Source organism: Condylura cristata, unplaced genomic scaffold (genome assembly GCF_000260355.1).
Source record: "Condylura cristata isolate star-nosed mole 26May11 unplaced genomic scaffold, ConCri1.0 scaffold00009, whole genome shotgun sequence".
NCBI classification, from domain to species: Eukaryota; Metazoa; Chordata; class Mammalia; order Eulipotyphla; family Talpidae; genus Condylura; species Condylura cristata.
The window spans coordinates 5908536-5927374 of NW_004567110.1; the positions used below are offsets into that span (position 1 = coordinate 5908536).

At 53.2% G+C, this 18839-nt stretch overlaps 1 protein-coding gene across 1 annotated transcript in view; it reads left to right on the plus strand.

The window, feature by feature from the left end:
• Nucleotides 1–7: 7 nt before the first annotated feature.
• KCNQ3 (potassium channel, voltage gated KQT-like subfamily Q, member 3) overlaps nt 8–18839 on the plus strand; it is a gene marked incomplete at its 5' end in the record, with an annotated part of 219189 nt that continues 200357 nt past the window's right edge. The window contains one exon of the mRNA XM_004679586.2: nt 8–306. Coding sequence (XP_004679643.1) covers nt 8–306 — 299 coding nt within the window. The remainder of the gene's footprint in view (nt 307–18839) is intronic.

Consider the following 18839-nt stretch of genomic DNA (forward strand, 5'->3'; position numbering starts at 1 on the left):
CCCCGCCGGGGGGCACGCGGCGGCCGCCGGCGACGAGGAGCGGAAAGTGGGACTGGCGCCCGGCGACGTGGAGCAAGTCACCTTGGCGCTCGGGGCCGGAGCTGACAAAGACGGGACCCTGCTGCTGGAGGGCGGCGGCCGCGACGAGGGGCTGCGGAGGACCCCGCAGGGCATCGGGCTCCTGGCCAAGACCCCCCTGAGCCGCCCGGTCAAGAGGAACAACGCCAAGTACCGGCGCATCCAAACTTTGATCTACGACGCCCTCGAGAGACCGCGGGGCTGGGCGCTCCTCTACCACGCGCTGGTGTGAGTACCCCGGCCGCGCGGGGCGCCCCTCGGCGGCGGCGCATGTTGGGGTGCGGGTCGGGGGCTGCGGGTGAGGAGGGCTCCGGGGCCGAATTGGAGACCAGCCTGCCGTGGGCGCGTTTCTCGGCCGTGGGTCTGCGGACCACTCTCGGCGTTGGAGCCCGGGGCTCAGCAGATGCAGCGAGGTTCCCTCGCCGCTGGCTTTGGGGATTGGACTGGCTGTGTGAGCGCGGGGGCAGGATGGCACCTTCTCGGATGTTGTCTTGAAGCTTAAACGAGTGGCGTTTCCCCCAATTCATAAAGTGGATCCTCTCCGGCAGGCGCCGTGTCTCTGCTTGGGGTGGGCCCCTTCTCTTGGGATCGCTGGTGAGTTTATGTGGTGCAGCCTGGAGTTGGGGATAGGAGCGGTTCGCCACCCGTGGCGGAGGTGTGTGAGTGCCCGTGTGTGTGAGCGCGCAGGTGTGTCTGCCTGAGCGCAGGTGTCCCTTGCTTGCTGGTCGTGCTCCTGTCAGGGCTCCATCGCGGTAGGGAAAGAGCCTGGCGTTGCTCTGATTGGGAGCTGGGATTCATCAAATGCATGTCTTTAGTTCCGAGCGCGTGTCTGTGCATCTTAGACTTGCAAACTATGGGCAGGGGTTGGGGCTAAGCTGTGCTGGCAGGTGGGGGGAGTGGTATTTTGGCTGAAACAGCGCCATGATTGGGGTCCTGACAGTCCTTGGCCGTAAGTGCTGCTCCTTCTCTTGCCTGCAGTGAAAGAAGGCAGGGAAATGCCCCTGGAAGGCATCTCCTTGCTAGCCAGAATGAAATGCATACAAATAAATGCATGGCTAGAAGGAAGGCAGGGTCCTTTCTGCACCTGGCAGTCTGGATAGCAAACTCCCCGTTACCGGGGGAAGCAGGCAAGAGGGTGGCAGTGTTGGCTTCACACGCAGGAGGGGAACCCCATGTCACAGACGTCAGGGCTGCAGGACCCTCTCCGTTGTCTCTTGCCTGGTGGTTGTGGCTTAGTCATCCTGATGGCTGCCTCTTGTGAGGCTGCGTGGCTCCGGGCTTTGGTGGGGAACTGACGGTGACCTGCCTTCTGCCAAGGTGAGCAGTGGATATACCTCTCTGGCCTCCTCCAGTCGACCCCTGACTGATGTGGTCAGGCGGAGTTCAGGGAGCTCTGGAGTTAACACTACCTGCCAGTCTCCCTCTTAGACGCGCTTTTCCAGATTTGGCCACCAGGTGGGGCCAGGGCGCAAGACCTCAGGCTTGGCAACAGGTTTCTTCAGAGGTTGCTCAAGCCTGGTGAGGGGCCTCCCTGAAAGGAAGCACCAGCAGGGAGGGCATCCAGCTGGTAATAGGGGCTTGGGGGGCTGAGGGGGGGGGGTGGCAGCTAAAAATATATGTACCTCTCTGTTGCTAGCACTGTATTTAGTTAAATCAGAATGAAGTTCATGTGAAGAGATGCGATCATTTAAAAAGGGACCCAAGTGGAGAGCACGCAGCCATACAGATCCCCACGACTTCTCCTCCCACCTTTCCCAGACAGCACCCTGAACCCTTCCTGGCCCAGGAAGGGAAGGGATAGCTAAGGTCTGTAATTAACAACGCCTCCATTTAGAATATTCTATCAGTCAGAAGCAGGTTTGAGGTCTGCCAAAACCTGGAGCCTCAGTTCCCAGAGAGAATCCAGGAAAACTGGAGACTGCAGGAGAAGGAATTGAAAGCTTGCTGGACAGCGTCCTGCACGCCATTGCCTTCATTTTCCTCCTGCCACAGTGCACCGTGAGTCATTTTCACGGCCGATCAGTCCCCTCTCCTCGTCCGCTCAGCTGTCGATGGACGCTCAGGCCATGTCCACTGCTTGGTGGGCTTGTGTGAAGAGCCCTGCTGTGAACTTGGGAGACTGCTAGCTCTTCGAGTGAGATTGTGGGGCCCCGCTAATTCTAGTTTTAATTTTGAGGCCCACCATGGGGTGTTCCATCATAGCCGCACCCGTTTGCTTTCCTGCCAGTAGACTGCGAGTTTTGCAGCCTCTCCACAGCCTTCCCGGGCTTGTCTCTGTGTGGTTTTGATAACAGCTGACAGATGTGAGGTGCTAGTGCGCCCTTCCTTCAGTGGGAAGTGTGTGAAGGACACCCCCCGGGATTTAACCCAGCTCTGCCGTTTCCTAGCTGTGGGGCCTGGAGTGAGGTGCTGGACTCCTCTGAATTTTGTTGTTTGTTTCTAACGTGGAGCTCATGATGCCCCCTCCCGGGGTGGTTGATGGATAGAAAACTGAACGTGGCATTGTAGCTACTAGGTAAATGCTTCTTTTCTTTTTTGCTCCCATACTTGCTTATATTTAATCTGCCTGCTTCCTGCACCTTGATAAATCCACGGCCCTCTCTGTTCTAACCACCTTCTTGTATCTTGCTCTTCACTTCCGAACTCCTTGCCTTCCTTTCGACTCATGACTCTGACACTTTCAACCCCCTCAACCAGAGCACAGTTTAGGGGTTGACTACCATAATTCTGCGGTAGGCAGAGACGGACTCACACCCAGGGGCTCAGCTCGGGTGCTGGAAGAGAGGGGACACCAGTGAGTGACAGGTCTTGAGAAGTCACGCACTTTGCTCCTGAAGCTACTTAGGGGACGAAGTTGGGATCACACTATGTGATCAGCTATGTGGTGCTGTCTTCACCCTGTCTGTGGGTCCCCATGGGAGGCCGGGGGATGAGGGAGGGAAGGTGGGAGAAGGTGACACACAGGGACCACAGCCTGACCTTTCTGGGGGAGTGTTCATAGATGCATTTCTGGCAAGTTTCCAGGGGTGCCCGGTGTTGCCAGTCTGCAGAGCACACTGGGAGCAGCAAGCCTTCTCAGACTTGGGGATCCATGTGAATCACCAGAGCCAAGGCACCTGACACAGAGCTGGCCGACTCCGCTCAGCTAGAGCCATCACACATGTGTGGCGAGGGTGCACTGACTCTCCCTTCTCCCGAAGACTGTCCTTGGAAACATACAACACACCTGCAGTGGGCCTAGAAAGAACTGTGTCTAGTACTGGAAAGTAACAGACACATTCCAGTTGCGAGATGTCTTGAATGATATTTGGGGCATCTCTTCCAAAGGGTTCATGTCATGAAAGCAAACACGGACGAGGGGAGCTGTGTCAGTGGGAGGAGGCAGAGATGCGACACCCACACACGATGCTAAGAGCCATCACATTCAAAAGTCAAAGAATCAATCAAGAAAATGAAACGGAAACTTCCAGATTGGAGAATATAATCTTCAACCATATATTTGATAGAGTTAATATTCAAGCTATAGAAAGAACTCCTATAACTCAATAGCAAGGAGAACAAATAATCTAATGAAAAAGTGGCAAAGGGCCTAAACATCATTCCATGGAAGACATTCACGTGTTGACAGGTACGTGCAAAGTTGCCGGCATCACACATGCCAGGAAATGCGAATCAGAACCACAGTGAGACACCATCCCACACCTGTTGCATTGATAACTATCAAAAAGACATAAGCAGGACCCCACTGCTGGGCTTTTACCCAAAGGAAAGAAAGTAAGTCACTGTCTTGAATGTGAGCCCCTGTGTTCACCGTAGTTTTATTTATAGTAGCTAGGACATGATGACAGGGGAATGGATCAAGAAAGCGTGGTATGTCCGTACAATGAGTGCGCTCTTGTTGAACCAGCAGGAAGAAATCATGACATTTGTCATGTCGGGCGACCCAAGACCCGTCATCCTGAAGTCGTCATCCCGAAGTCAGACAGTGCCCGTGTGATCTCACTACATGTGAAATCTAAACAAGCTGACCTCACGGGGACAGAGGTCACACTGGTAGTTGCTGGGGGCCTGAGGACAAGGGGCGGGCATGGTTCTTGGGTGCAGACTTCGCCCTGTCAGTTCTGGGGCGGAATGTGCTGCCTGGGGTTAGAGTTAATGACAGTGCATTGTAGTCTGGAAAGTTGCGAAGAGGGCAGATCTTAAAGGACTCACTGAAATAAAATGAAAAAAAAAATAACAGTGAGATAGGAAGGACGTAAATGGATGGACGCGTTCACTCACCTCCTGCACCATCATGTTCCAGTTCATGTCTGTGGACTCATGGGGGCCCCTAACGGTACACAGGTAGGTTGGCCAGCTATGGCTTAGGACAGCTGGGAGAGGCACGGTTGATCCTTGGTGGACCCTGGATTGGGGAAAAAAAAAAAAAAAAGGTAACAATAAAGCAATAAAGGGTATCATAAAAACAGTATTGTTAAGAAGTTACGAATATTCCGTTATACTATTAATATACTACTACTGAGAACATTTGAATATGGACTCAGGCTGAGCAATACAATCATGCCAGAATTCATCTCCGTGCATGTGTCATCGTATTGTTATGCAAGTTGAAAGGTCTATATTAAGAGGTGGTGTGATAGTTGGTCTCTGAAGGGTTACAATGCCTCCAGCTTGCTTCTCAGAGGGTCTAAGAGACACAGTGGCCATAAGCATGTGTATGATATTACTCTTCACTTAAAAGGACTTCAGTGTAAAGTCAAGGAAACGAGATGCACACACATGAGAACAGGTGTCAGGCGCCGGCCCAGACCTCCATGCTGTGGCCCTGTGGACTCTTACCTGGTCTGGGGGTGATCTCAGTGTAGAGTCAGATCTGCGGCCTGCTGGCTGAGCTGAACAGGCCCGTTTAGGTCTGTGGAGTCTATGCCCAGTGCAAACAGCTGTATTTCAGTAGCTTGGTGTCTGCAGTGAGGGAGTGCCACAGAGATGCCAGGCTGCAGATGGGTGGCCCGGTCAGCATGCCCTCGCGGTATTCAAGGAAGTTTCTCTAGAGGAGGTTTCAGGGACATTAGCCAAGGCAGCCGCTCTTTGTCTGGGGAGTGGGGAGTTTCCTTTTCCACTTGGAGAACCAAAATCTAGTTAGCCTCAGAGGACTTGCGTGCTAAATTATTACTCTTGCTTTATGTCGTCACACCCCGTTCGCAGGTGTGGATGGATGCATGAGAAATCCCACCTGAGTGGTACCTGCTGGGTGGGACTTTTCATTCTACCACGGAAAGAACAGAGGGGCTAGTTTTAAATGTTTCTTCCCAAGAGCTGCTTGATTGCAGCTTAGGGACAGGCTTGTTTCTTGCACACAGTGAGCTGAGATCCTTTGCGCTCGGCTGAGGGAGCATCCCAGACGGAAGCTCCACCTGACTTCCTCCAGGGGGCGGACTTCTGTCCCTCTTCTCCATCTTCCCTCCTTCAGAAGGCATGGGAAACCATGTGGACCCCGTGAGAGGGGCACATGGAGTTGGGGCCCATAATACCAATGTACCCACAATTGCCAGAATTTTTATATCATTTTGTAATTTTTTATACCCCCTGTGGGCAGCAGCACCGGGTTGGCCCTGTTTTATCCATTGAAGAAAAAGTCCAGCCCTCAGACAAAGCGATGGGCTTTTTATACCAGAGCAACAACAGCAGTGATGGCGGGTTCCTCCCTTCCTACACGTCTCCAAATCTGTTTTTCCCAGTATGTGTGGTACAGACAGTTTGTTAGAAAGAATCCAAGATTAGACTGTCAGGCTAAGCAGGTTAAGGTCATTCTGCCTTTATGGCTGCCTTTGTGGAAGGGGGGCGGCAAGGAGGTGAAACACTCTCCAGTGTTACTTGAAAATGCTGGGTCTCGGGAAGGTCTCCTGTGGACTGGGCATCTGGACTGGGGGTGTCTTAGCTGTGCACCCGTTCATCCCCCGCCCCTGTGCTTGCCCAGAATGCCAGCTTTTGCTTTGTTTCATTGTCTGCATGTCAGCCACAGGCTCTTTGCCTGGTGATGTCAGTCCAAAGAAGGAAACGCACGACCTAGGCACCAGCAGGTCTGCTCGAACTAGTCAGGCATAGTCACTGAGCGGCGGTTGACGGGTTTTGAGGGCACCGAGGGAGGCATCTGTCAGGTCACAGCACAGGGTCAGAGGACAGAGTTGCTGCAGAGTGGAGGAGCTGGGCCCAGGGCTTCGGCTTCTGAAGGCCAGCGGCTGACATGCCAGGTCTCAGCTTTCAAACTCAGGGCTTTGCCCAGTCTGCCTTCCACTCCCCCACATCTGTCTTCTCCCCTCATGACCTTGGCACCTGGGTGTTCACAGAGCTTTCTTCCCGGGGCGAGAGTCCCGGGTCGAGTGGGAGAGTCCCTCCCTGGGTCACAGGTTAGCACCAGAATCAAATGAACAGAAAAGCAAGGACAGCCAGGTGCGGGCCGAGCCCGCGAGCTTCTCTCCTGCTGGTACTTCCATGCCAGATCCCCTTTCTCGACCCCAGCCCCCCGACAATCCAGTGCTCCACCAAGAGTCATATCAAATCCTCTCTCATCCCCGCTGAGCTTGAGCTGAGCATGTGAAACCATCGGATTAACGGTAGGAAGCGTTTTTATCTGTTTGGATTGTTTACAACGTCACCTGTGGAGCTGTGCTAGTCTCTGCTCCAGGCGTGGAGACCTGATTTATTTCTGCTACTAAGAGTCGCTGACTGTGTAGCTTTCTCTCCCAGAGCCATGTTGGATGAAGCCCCTGGGGTGGCTCTGAGATGGGGTGTTGAGCTTGGCCGCCAGGAGACCTTTGAGTCTCGTGCTGATTTGCTCTGTGGTCCCCAACAAATCATTCTGCTCCTAAGGGCTTCGGTTTCGTGCCTGCTAAGACAACCTAAGGTGCTCTGCCTTGCAGGTTGTCCAAAGGCCTAAATGAAGTCATTCATGGAAGCACTGAGCAGAGGGGGCGGGCGGGAGGCTGTAACGCTCCCAGGGCACACTGCCTGAGGCAGAGTCCAGGGCTCTAGGTCCCTCTGCTGTGAGGTCACCAATCCTGTTTGCATTCTCTCCCCCTTTGGGGCATCTTAGGCCATTTCCCCTTCTTGCCCCCACCCACGTGACATGCAACCTCACAGCTAGACTGTACCTCTGTGTCACTGTTTATCTGTCTACCCTTGGGAAAGAAAAAGTTGAGGTTTTCTTTCACCCAACTTGGATGCTTAGGCATCCCAGAGAGCCCTGGAATGCAGTTTAAGTCAGAATTATCCTAAAATCCCACCTTTCCCTGGCCCCGGACTACTGCTAGGGATAGAGCAACCCTTGGAGAAAAACGTGGGCTGTTTGCAAAAGGCCTCTTGACAGGCGCTGGGAGGGAGTGGTGAGAAGGTCTAGGAGGGCAGAGTCTTGTCTGCCTTCTTATCTGCAGTGATCTTGAACTTGAGGGTCATGAGGGTTTTTGTTTTCTCGGTGGTTCTTAAGTACAGGAAGCCTTGTGGGATAAGCCATGGTATAGCGCTACTGTTTTTCTTCCTCATTAATTTTTCACTGAGGATAGTCATTCAGGAAAAACAACAACAACGTTGAACCAAAAGTACCTGTAAACATGTCGAGTTGGTGTCTGGTACCTAATAGGAGACCTTTGCCAAGCTCTTCCTGGGTGCCAGCGTGGGAGTCCTGGAAAGTACAGGGAAACCTGACCATCTTCTGCACCATCTTTTGGCGGAAAGAACAGTGGCCCTGCTGGCGTTCGGGTGTGTTCAGATAGCAGTAACTCACACCAGACTGGCAGGAGGGCTGTGTTAAGTAAGCAGGGAGAACTTCAGTCCTGCTGACACTAGAATCCTGAGTAGCTTTGTGATACTTTCAAAGAATGAAGAATCTTACTAATTTATAACGTGAGAAGCATTAGCATTTTCCAAACATGACTAAAATAGATCTTCCAGTTGCTCTTACAAACACATCTTTGGTTGAGAAAGGGGCAGGATGTGGCTGTGAACTTCGGGGTCCTGGGCTTCTGCCCTTCGCCTCAGTTCGGTTTCTTGGGGAAGTCGTTCTCACTCACCTTTGGGGTTTGCCAATGCTAACGGGAATGTTGAAATTTCTGAATTCCTTCTTTGGGCCAAGATTTCAACAGCTTATTTGGCTGGCAGTAAGTTTCATGAGAAAATCTCCGTTCTTGGTTTAATGTATATGTATCTCCATCTCCAAATTTCTGCTGCTCCTACTCAAAAGATTCTAGCAACCTTAGTTTCAGGTCTGATGGAGGTCATGTGTTAGGCTAAGATGGAAGGAGTAGGTCTGGGTAAGTCAGTCTCTGCCACTGAGGGTCACTGTAGCATGTAAATAATAACAAAGTGGTGTGTTACTCCAATTCATGCATATACCAAGTCTACTGACTCAAGTGGTCAGCACGTTTAAATGAGTCAGGGGACCCTCTCTGGTGGTGCAGCATGTTGGAGCTGTGCACTGTGAAGCTAAGTCTAGCTGTAGCGGCATCCAGCTTCCATCTGAGTTCGATCCCCAGCCCGGAGCTGACCCACAGGGCACGGCAGACCTCTCCTGTCCCGCCCGCTGCTCCCCTCAGCAGTGGACTTCGTCTGTCAGCCTGTTTTGCTCTCTGCTCTGTCTCTGGTGAATCCTCTCACCACGCCTACACCCCTGGCTGTACCCCATTTCTGTATGCATAAATAAAGAAAAGAAAAAACAGTGGCTTAAAAATTAAAAAATAAATAAATAAATGAGTCAGGGAAGATTCCACTCACACTAAGTAGATCTGGTTTCATGCACAGGGTTAAAGACCATGTCTTCCTTCATTTTGTAATGCGCAACTGTGGCCAGGTCACACATTCAGAAAGCAAAGGTCTCATTTATTCTCACGCTAAAGGAAAGGGACCGACCTGGAGGGATGAGGTGGGGTTGTGAAACCTAGAGTCGGATGGACCTTCCGTTGGGTTATGTCAGTAGGTCGAAGACTCGTTCTCACTCTTTATTTCACACATGGAAACATCCCTCTTTGCTGCACCTGGCACACCCATACTCTGGCCCAGGTGCTCAGACGGACGTCACGCCCGCGCCACGGAAGTGACAGGAGCCGGAACGGAAGTAGATAAGACCCAGCTTTGAATCCTGGCTGTTCTGCTTGTAGCCAGCCAGTGTTTTCTCACCCACGTAACCAGCCTAAACTTTTTTCTTTCTCTGTGACATGACACGCTCACTCGCCCGCTCATCTGGCTCCCGGCCGGCATCAGAGGAGAGGTTGTCCTTTCCCGTCCTCCTGCCGACCCGCTGAGAGACAGGCAGTGTCATGAATGAAAGTCGCCGCAGCATTTCTACGGGAAAGGTGTGGCTCTGAACAGGGTGCCATTCTGTAAGGATGTGTGAGATCTCACTCTCCTTATGGGGAAAGGGGGGGACTGACATCTTCGAAAAGGAAAGAAAGGAATTTGGGATTCCAAGGACCTGAGTCTCGACGCTGAGCCGGCCAGGCCTTCTCAAGGCTGTGGCAATGCTCCAGGGCCAGGGAGGGATGGGGAACCAGCGTGCCTAGAGGAGCCTGCAGGCGTGTGACGGCCCTTTGAAGTCTGGGATCCCACACAGAAATCGGACTTATAGTGAAAATGAAGGAAACTGAATTGAGACTGGACTTCAGTTAATAGTCCTGTGTCAGTTTATTCATGGTGACACATGGCCCTGGCTAGTCTACGAAATTAAATATAGAGGCCAAAGTGCAGGTTACATGGGAACTAGGTACTGTGCCCTTGATTTTTCATTCTACTGAAATTGCTCCCCAAAATAAAAGATTCCTCTAAGAATTGTCTTTGGTGGGCTTTGCAGGCTGAGGCGCTGTTCACACAGACGCTGCCTAGCCCCTTCTGTACACATGGAAGCTGGGCCCTGGAGGAATTCAGCAGGCGTGAAGCAGGAGCATCTCCCGTGGCTGTTGGGGGTGCTCTTTGGGTGGATGGTGGGCGGAGGATGAAGTTGGCGGTGGGGTGGGGGAGGGAGCAGATTTTTAACAGAATTGCTGTGCTACCTTGACGAGACGCTCCCACGTCTCTGGGCCTTTCTGTCTTCCTTGAAAAATGAGGTACTTGAATGCATTTTGGGGTTCCTTAAGGTGGAAACGATTGGTGTTCCATCTGGGACGCTTCCTGACCTCAGGCAGTTACTACCTTGCAAGATAGCCTCCTGGGCTCTGTGCATAAGATGCTCTAGAGCTCCCTGGGCTGAGAACCGCTGCTTCTGTAGGCAGCGATGCTGTGGTGGCTGCCTCTGGCCTCAGATCCCTGCTATTCACTTTGTCAGGTGAAGGGTCCCAACAAAAAGCCACTTCTGTGGGCGTCTGGAGGGCTGTGATTACACAGTGCGTTATGACCAGAGAAGGCTGCTCTTTGCTCTGAAACAGTCTGACCCAGGTAAAATGCCCACATGTTGGGGAAAGAGAACGTTAGCCAAACACAAACCACATGCCACACGTGGACACACACCCACACCCCTCCACCCCTAGACCCCAGTGCTTGGAACATTAGTGTCATTAATTAGTGTCACTTGACACAAATTGAGCTGGGGACCTCATTGCTTCCATATATGTTCGATCCCCAGCCCGGAGCTGACCCACAGGGCACGGCAGACCTCTCCTGACCCGCCCGCTGCTCCCCTCAGCAGTGTGCTTCCTTGATCTGCATGTTCTGCTCCCCGCTCTGTCTGCGGTGAATTGTCTCACCACCCCTGCACCTCTGGCCTGTACGCCAGTTCTGTGTGCACAAATAAATAAATAAATCTTTAAAAAAAAAAAAGCTTGCAAGATGCTGGTGTTGGAGGTGGGAATGCCTTGCCCTGGTTTCTGGGCTTCTGGGACCACGCAGCCTCTCCTGGCAGCCACAGCCCGGTCCAGGAAGCCGGGTGCTTCGTCTGGGTGGGGCTGGGGTGTGCTGCCAGTGGGCTTCTGTGTGGGACAGATGAGGAAGGCGGCTGGCACAGCAGCCTCAGAGCCTGCCGGGCTCTGAGTCCCTGCTGCGGGCATTGTGGGAGGCGGCTAGGGGTGGAGGCAGGTTGGACAGTGAGACTGCTCTTGAAGAGCTCACGTGCCTTCTTCCTCACCGGCCGTCGGCCAGTTGCTTGCGCCTACCGCAACTCACTCCGTGGGGCTTTGTGTGTCGGAAATGTGTGACGTCCACCGCTCCAAGCCCCGAAGCCTCAGATTCCTAGTCAAACCATCCTTCTTTTCCCTTTCTGTCGATGAAGCCTGTGGCGAGAGCTTCTGACCATGAAATAGCTGGAAGCTGCAGGCTACTCCTGGGTGCCTGGGGTGCTGCATAATTCAGGGTGAGCATGCTGCCTGGGCATCTGGACGCAGGGTGTGGCCCTGCATGACCCCGGGCCCTGCTGACCCTTCATCTTCCCATTTGCAACCCCCCTGCCCCCCGGCTCTGACCTTCCAGGTTACTGCTCAGCCCTTGCATAAGCAGCGGGCTGCAGTGACCAGTGGCCACATGTCCCCCACCAGCCCCCACTGCTCCCACCAACCACTAGCCGATTTTCCACTGGGAGCTTTGTCCCTCCCTAATTTGAACCCTGTTTTTGGACCCAGATTCACCCCACACTCAGCGCCAGGCGTCTCCTGTCAGTGGGAGCTGAGTGGTGGGTCTAGGAAAGGACGTGTGACCCAGTCAGGGCTGATGGGAGGGGGAGGGTGACTGAGGGCCTGGGGGAGCACCAGAAGAGGTGCTCTTCCCTGGGGGGGTGGCGTGAGGCGTCGCTCCAGAGCTTCTCGAGTCATTATGGGGGCGTGACTTGGTGGGTGAAGAGGTGGGAAGGGGCAGGCTCTCTGTAGGGCCTGCAGCTGAAGACAGAGCCATCTGAGGAGAGCGGAGACAAGCCTTTGGAGACCGGAGGGCAGGCAGTTGTGTGAGGTCCTGTCTGGTGGCTGATCACCAAATCCCTAGGTGGGGAGGGGGTCCCCACACTAATAAGCCACGCTCCAGTTGGACTCAGTCCTGACTCGTCTGTCAGCGGTAGCGCCAGATTCCACTGGCTGAGGTAGGGCTGCCCATCCCCACTTAGAGGCCAGGTACAAGCCCAGGTGGGCACCTACACTTGACTCACTAGCAGCAAACTGGGTTCTGGGAGCCCCTCCTAGGGCCAACCAGTTTGCTAGAGCAGCTCACAGAACTCAGAGAACATTTTATTCACTGGATTCCTTATATATGGTAGGAGGGTAGGATTCAGGAACAGCCATATGGAAGGGGTACATGGGCAAGGATTGTGGGGAAGGGGCTTGGGGACCTCTCCAGACTCTCCAAGACTCTCCCCGTGGTTCTGTGTCACCAAGCTGAAGGTGCCCCAGACCCGGCCCTGCTCTGCTTTTTTTTTTTTTTTAAAGATTTATTTATTCATACAGAACTGGGGTACAGGCCAGAGATGCGGAGGGTGAGAGGATTCCCCAGAGACAGAGCGGGGAGCAGAACAGGCAGATCGACGAAGTCCACCTCTGAGGGGAGCAGCGGGCGGGTCAGGAGAGGTCTGCCACGCCATGTGGTCACCTCTGGGGCAGGCGGGAATCGAACTCATGAGGAAGCGGCTTAAGTTTCTTAGTGCTGTGCTTTAACCTGCTGCGCCACCAGGGAGGTTCTGCTCTGCTTTTTTAATGGGGCTTCATTCCATAGGTGGAGTGAATCAACTTTGTCTTTGGTGGTGGAACCCAACCCCCAACCCGGAGCCCTTCCCCAGTGGAAGGGAGGGGAGTCCTGGAAGTCCTAGCTTCTAGTCCACGGTTGGCTCCGTGGGTGGCCACCAGCCCCCATCCTGATGTGCCTTCCCCAGAATCACAGCGTCAGCAGAACAAAAGATACCTTGATCTCTCTCTACATTTAGCAAGATCCCAGGATTTGGGGAGCTATGAGCTGGGAGCTGTGGGTGAAGATCAAATAGCGAGTGTGGTGCCAATATGGTAGAGCTAGGATGGGGAATTAGACATGGCTGAGTAGAGATCACTGAACATTCCAGGTGTCCCAGCAGGAAGTGGCATGACCAGACGTGTGCTTGAAGGCAGACTCCGGCTCCCCATGCACAAAGGAGGAGGCCCAGGCTAAGCAGTGCTGTGTTGCTCCAAGATGGCGGCCATGACTCCTCACGGGGCCTTTTGGAGGCTCCTCCTACCTTGGGCTGGAAGGCACAGGCATTGCTCAATCCTGTCACAGAGAGCTCCAGTGTGTTGCTAGGGGTCAGAGGTGGCTGGGGTCAGCCCTGGCCAGTGCCTGCTCCCTCCACTGTGCTGGCGGACACTGCCATTTACTCTCCCTCCAGGAAGGACCTTGCTTTCTCTCACACTCTGCAATCTCAGAAGCCTTCAGGGCCAAGGTTGACATTTGTGTTAAGATGACTTCCTTCCTGCTTAGAATAAATGTCAAACTGAGTGATGGAAGTGATTCAGCAAGAAAAAGCAAGGGTGGGGGGAAGAGCTGTGTAAAAACATTTGCAAATGGATTAAAAATTTGCGTCCACCAGCTCATGCCAACATATTTGGAAGTTTAGGAGATATTTTTAGGCCATGAAATCCAAATGGCACCGGTCGTGGGCTGGAGAGATGGAAATGCAAAGAATAGATTGCTCACTGTGACCAGTGATTGCTTTGCCGAGTCTCCGTAGCTAGAAAATACCAGCACCCGAATGCAGAATCGCCCTCCTAGACCGTCTTCCTCCTTTTTCAACTTTCTTAACATCAAGAGTCCAGGGCTCTTGACTTTGGACAGCTTGGGAGACTGTGCTGAGGGTTACGGACCCTCTCGACACTTTTGAAGGCCAGTGAAGGAAGGGGCCTGCTGAATAAGGGGGCTTGTTGGCTTCTCGACCCCCAGAGAGAGCAGGAGAGAACCAAGACAAGAGTGGGTCTCCCTGAGGCCAGAACACCTGCAGCCACGTGGTGGGGACCTCGTCTGTGGAGTCTGACCTTGACCTCTCTACTTGGAGAGAGGCTGCTGCTTTGGGTTTGAGTCAGGGCGTCTCACGGCTGAGTCCTCCCAACTGCGTCCGTGGGGAGAGTCATGAGGAAGCATGGTGCATAAAGAGGGCAGGCTGGTTCCCGGGGGCGGGGTCTCGCTTAGCAGCATCTCCGAGGGCAGACGATGTGAGCACCCCTTTCGCCAGGTGCCATGTCCACTTGTCCAGGCTTGTTTGCAGGTGCTTCACCTGTGTTCTCTGTCGATGCTTGTGATAATTCCATGTACACTGTGAGACAAAGAAGAGGATTTGATGGTCCCGTGGAGCCATGGGGCTGACAGCTGTGTTTCTAAGTTGCTGATGGCAGTGTGCACTCTTGCTCACCGTGAACGCCTCCTCCAGCCCTCAAACACCTTCCCAGTCACCTTTATTTATCCCATCCAAATACTAACCAGGCCCAACCCTGCTCAGCTTCTGAGATCAGACGCCATCGGGTGCGTTCAGGGTGGTATGGCTATACGCTGTTACTTTTATTTCTATGAAAAGAATACAGGGATGTGCATCCGTCTTCCAGTCATGTTCACAGCTCCAAATGAAAAGCCACAGCCCCACCGGGCCCTCCTCCACCCACCTCCCAACAGCAAAGTTTCTTCTTCAACTTCCCCAGCTTCTCGCCACGTCGCTAAATCACAGGCTTGTGCTGCTGTCTCTGGATGAATCAACTTCAGGCATTTTTATCGATTTCCTGTTCTCTCCTGGCTCCGTATGGTTTGTGTTCTCTTGACTCCTCGCTCCTCTCCCACTGCTCCGCTCCCTCTGTCTCTGGATCCGAGCTGCTTCTCTCTGCCCGTTCCCTCTGCTCATTGCACCCTTAGCCCCCTGGTCTCGCTCCCCAACCCACGACACTCACCTGCTCCTCAGTCACTTTTTTCCCCTGTTTTCTGGAGTGTCCTCTCCAGAGCTCGCTCTCAGAGACTGTCAGCATCGCTGTGGCTTGCTACCTTGAATGGGGCTCTTTCCTGCCCATTCTGGCCTGGTTCAGAGCTTTTCCATAACCACACTACCACTTGAGCACCTAATTTCCTTACATACGGTATCCTGCAAAGTCTTCAGAATGCTCTATGATGGAAGATTTTGGAATTTTCATTGTGTGGATGGGGCAGCTGAGCCCCAGGGGGATACAGAGATAGGGGCTCAGTGTCACCCCGGAAGCAGTGAGGCCCACGTGCATAGGTCTCCCATTTTCCCCACTTGCTCCTCCTGCTGAGCCTCTAGTCCTCGGGGCCTGGGAGATGCTTTGTCGAATGGGGTTGGACAGAAAGACACTGTAATCGGATGTCTTGACGTATTGCTTGACTTCAGGAGGCCACGCACATGTGTGTGTTTGCGCACACACACACACACACACACACACACACTCCCCTGCATACCCTTATACCTGTTCTGGCTTCAGATTCATTCCCTGCTTTTTTTTTTTTTTAATAGCTGTCTATAAATCCTGATTCCTGTCTGGGAGTCAGCCTTCTTGGAGCAAACCATTGGGGTTTTTTGTCCTTCTGACGTCCTGGGTGATTTACAGGCTTGGAGATAGAGAACTGGCTTCTTGCACTGTCAATATTGAACAGACCTCACTTCCCCTGCAAAATAGCTTTCAGAGTTGCAGTAAATCCTCGGGAAATTACCTGGAGTTAGCTATGGGATGTTTAAGTGCCAGTAATGACGTGTTCCCTGGGAATTTCTGCTGACATAGGGATACCTGACTTTCAGGGTGTCCCGGGGCTGTAGAAGTGTGGAGCTGGAAGAGGCCTTGGAGGTGGAGAACTTGAGCCCAGAGATGGGAGGACGTTGCCTACAGGCATGACGCACCGAGGGGCCTGGTCTTGAGCTCCGTGTTCCAGCAGCTCTGAGATGCCGCCTCCGGGCAGCGTGCCCTTGGGTTAAGCACGTGTGTCCCATGCGGCTGCCAAGCTTCCCCACACAGTCCTTCCCAAATTAGTTATTAATTGAGCACTAATCTCACCGGCCACAGCTGAAGCATTACCTTGATGGGAGTGGAAGGCTGGTGGATCAATGGCAAGCTGTGTGTTCCGAGCCACTCAGCCACTGGGGATACTCAGTACCCGAAGGTCAGCCAGTACTTTTCCTGCTTTGACTGGGCGAGAGTCACCGGCCTGGCCCTCAAAAGTGCTCATCCTGTGAGACCTCAGTGTCGAGTGGACGAGGGTGACCCGGCTCAGCAGTGTGTTCACTGCCAGTGAACCTTCCTCTGTCTCCCGCCTTGAGCCAGGGGCCTGTGCTGAAGCCCACAGAAAGCTGGCCTCAGCTTGGACAGTTACGGAATGTTTTACTGGCCAGCAGAGCGGGGATGGAGAAAGTAGCCTTGGGATTAAATCAAGCTCTTAATGGGTCAGTTTCTAGGCCTCTGTGAGTGTTGATCTTCTCATCTGTAGAATGGGGCAGCTATATGCTTTAAACGGTATTCAGCGGGCGCTCAGCAGTTCTGTTGATAACAACTGCATTGGTTGCCTCTGCTCTTCTTACAGTCTGAAAGGGGCCCACAGGGAGGCTTTGGGGCTTGGGGAGATGTGCTCACGGCCTCACTGCGCTGTCCAGTGCTCACGGCCTCACTGCGCTGTCCAGGCCTCTTTCTGATTCCGTCTGTACGTGGTCATCATGTCCCAATTAACTCCACCGTCACAGCTCTTTGTGGGTGAAAACAGACAGCCTGCTATTTCTATCTCCCATGTACCAGCAAGCATATTTTCGAGGAAAGTGAATAACTGGAACAGTGAGATGAGCCACAGTGATGCTCCTAGGAAGTAAGAAAAAGTCTCCAACAGGCAGTGAGGCCAGAAGAATGTTTTCTCAGCAGAGCTGTGACTGTCTCAGCAAAGTCCAGCTATTATTAGCAGCCTTTATTGAGCTCCTGCTGTATGCCAAGCTCTCACCTACAGGATCCCGCTGAAAGCTCACAGCCACCCCGTTTTATAGGAGAAAATCCAGACATGTGGGGGCTACATCGCGGGCCCAGGTTTATGCAGTTAGGAGGAGCTACTTTAATGCCAGGGCTCTGGACAGTGGGAGGGGGCAGTGGGCAGGGCCTCAGCCTGGGTGGGCCGCCCTGCCCTTCCCCTTCAGGCATCTGATCCTCCTGACCTTGGCCGGACTCTCACTTTCTGAAAGGCCACCTCTCGCTTCTCCATGCAGTGAGCAGGAAGGAATGTCGTGACACCACAGAACCTACATCATAGAGACTCATCATAGGTGCGTCATTAATTAAATCTGCTCTTTTTCCAAAATGATGTTCTGATGTTCCTTTGGTGGCTTGATGAGCCTGAGAAGGACCTGGGGATGCTTCCTCTGTCCCTTCCTCACACAGTGCCTCCTGGGTTTCTGGTCTGAAGAAAAAGAGCCACACTGGGCTTGTCTCACATGCCTGGGGTGAGGATGAAGTCGCATGGCATTGCTACAGCTCTGAGACTATTGTCTGGTACTTAGCTATGAAAAGTAAGGAAAGCAAGAAAGCAGTAGGTGGGCAAGGAGCCTCCCAGGGCTCCCCAAGCCCAAGGCGTCAGGAACCGGCCCTGCACCCAGTACTCCTGCACCCACACGCTACCTTGCACCATTTCCTTCTCTCCCTGCTTCTGCAAAATTGAGGAAAGACAGCACCATACAGTAAGCATCTCCATCAGGCGCTCGGGGATCTGGTTGGTTCCTTTAATCAGCATGGCTGTCTGTGCCTGGGGGCCAGGGTGTAGGACAAGGCAGGGCTGGGGCGGTGGAGAGAGTGGGGTGCAGTGATGCCCTCTTCCCTGTGGCATTTGGGGAAGCCGCGCTCTCAGCTCTGACACGTGGGCAGCACTGCACTGCCCCTTTTCCAATCTCTCAGATTCTCATTAATGCTGTTTTTCAATTAAATTATTCTTAGTGCTAGAATCTACCCAATTAAAGAAGCAATTTTCTGTACTTCGCCTGGAAGTGATTGCTTACCTGGTGGAGTGGTGCCTTTAGCAAACAAAGCCCAGCAAAAGCTCTACAGCCACCGGCTCAAAGGGCGGTGCCCGACCTCGCAAGGGTTGGCCAAATGTCCGTCCTTCCTGGCCCTTTCCTACCTTTATTTCCAAAGGTTATGCTTAATCGGTCTTAGTGATAGCTGCAATTTGTAATTCTAATTTCCTTGGAAATAGGACTAAATAGAACATTCGTCATTCCTCCCCATGTGAGTTACCAGCCTCACATGAGGATTTATGGCCTGAGCTGCTTCCGCCTCCAGAGGCAGACGCCTCTCTCGGGGCAGAGGGGCCCTCTGAGCACAGATCCGGGCAGGTGTTGGGGAGTGGGGGGTGGGTTTGCTTGTTCTCAGTTAAAAATACCTCCGATATATTTTGTTCTCTAAATCTGGAGGAGAGAAAAATGTACCCTGCTCAAACTTCAGGTTGCCTGGTTATGAATAAAACAGGAGGCAGGGAAACAAAGGTGGTTAAAGGCGTGTGATGCTTTGAGCTCCATGAGAACGGTCTTCTGCCCTGGCTGTTTATTTTGGGAAGGAAAATGCTTTGACTTCAGAGGCTCAACTGAAGTCCCACAGGTCTGGTGAGGAGCAAGGAGGCTCCGCAGTCTGCGAGATGGAGCCCACTCTCCAGGGAGCTGGTGGTACATGACAGAGAAGGCGGCCAGGAAGTCTGGTGTGGAGGTGCGCACCTGGGCCGCGCCCCTCCCGCAGTCACGGGTATATTTAGCCACTGCGGTGTGCCAGGCTCTGCTGTGTTACTGAGTGATGGCGGGCTTGTCTACCTATTGCCCCTGGATGCCAACCGTA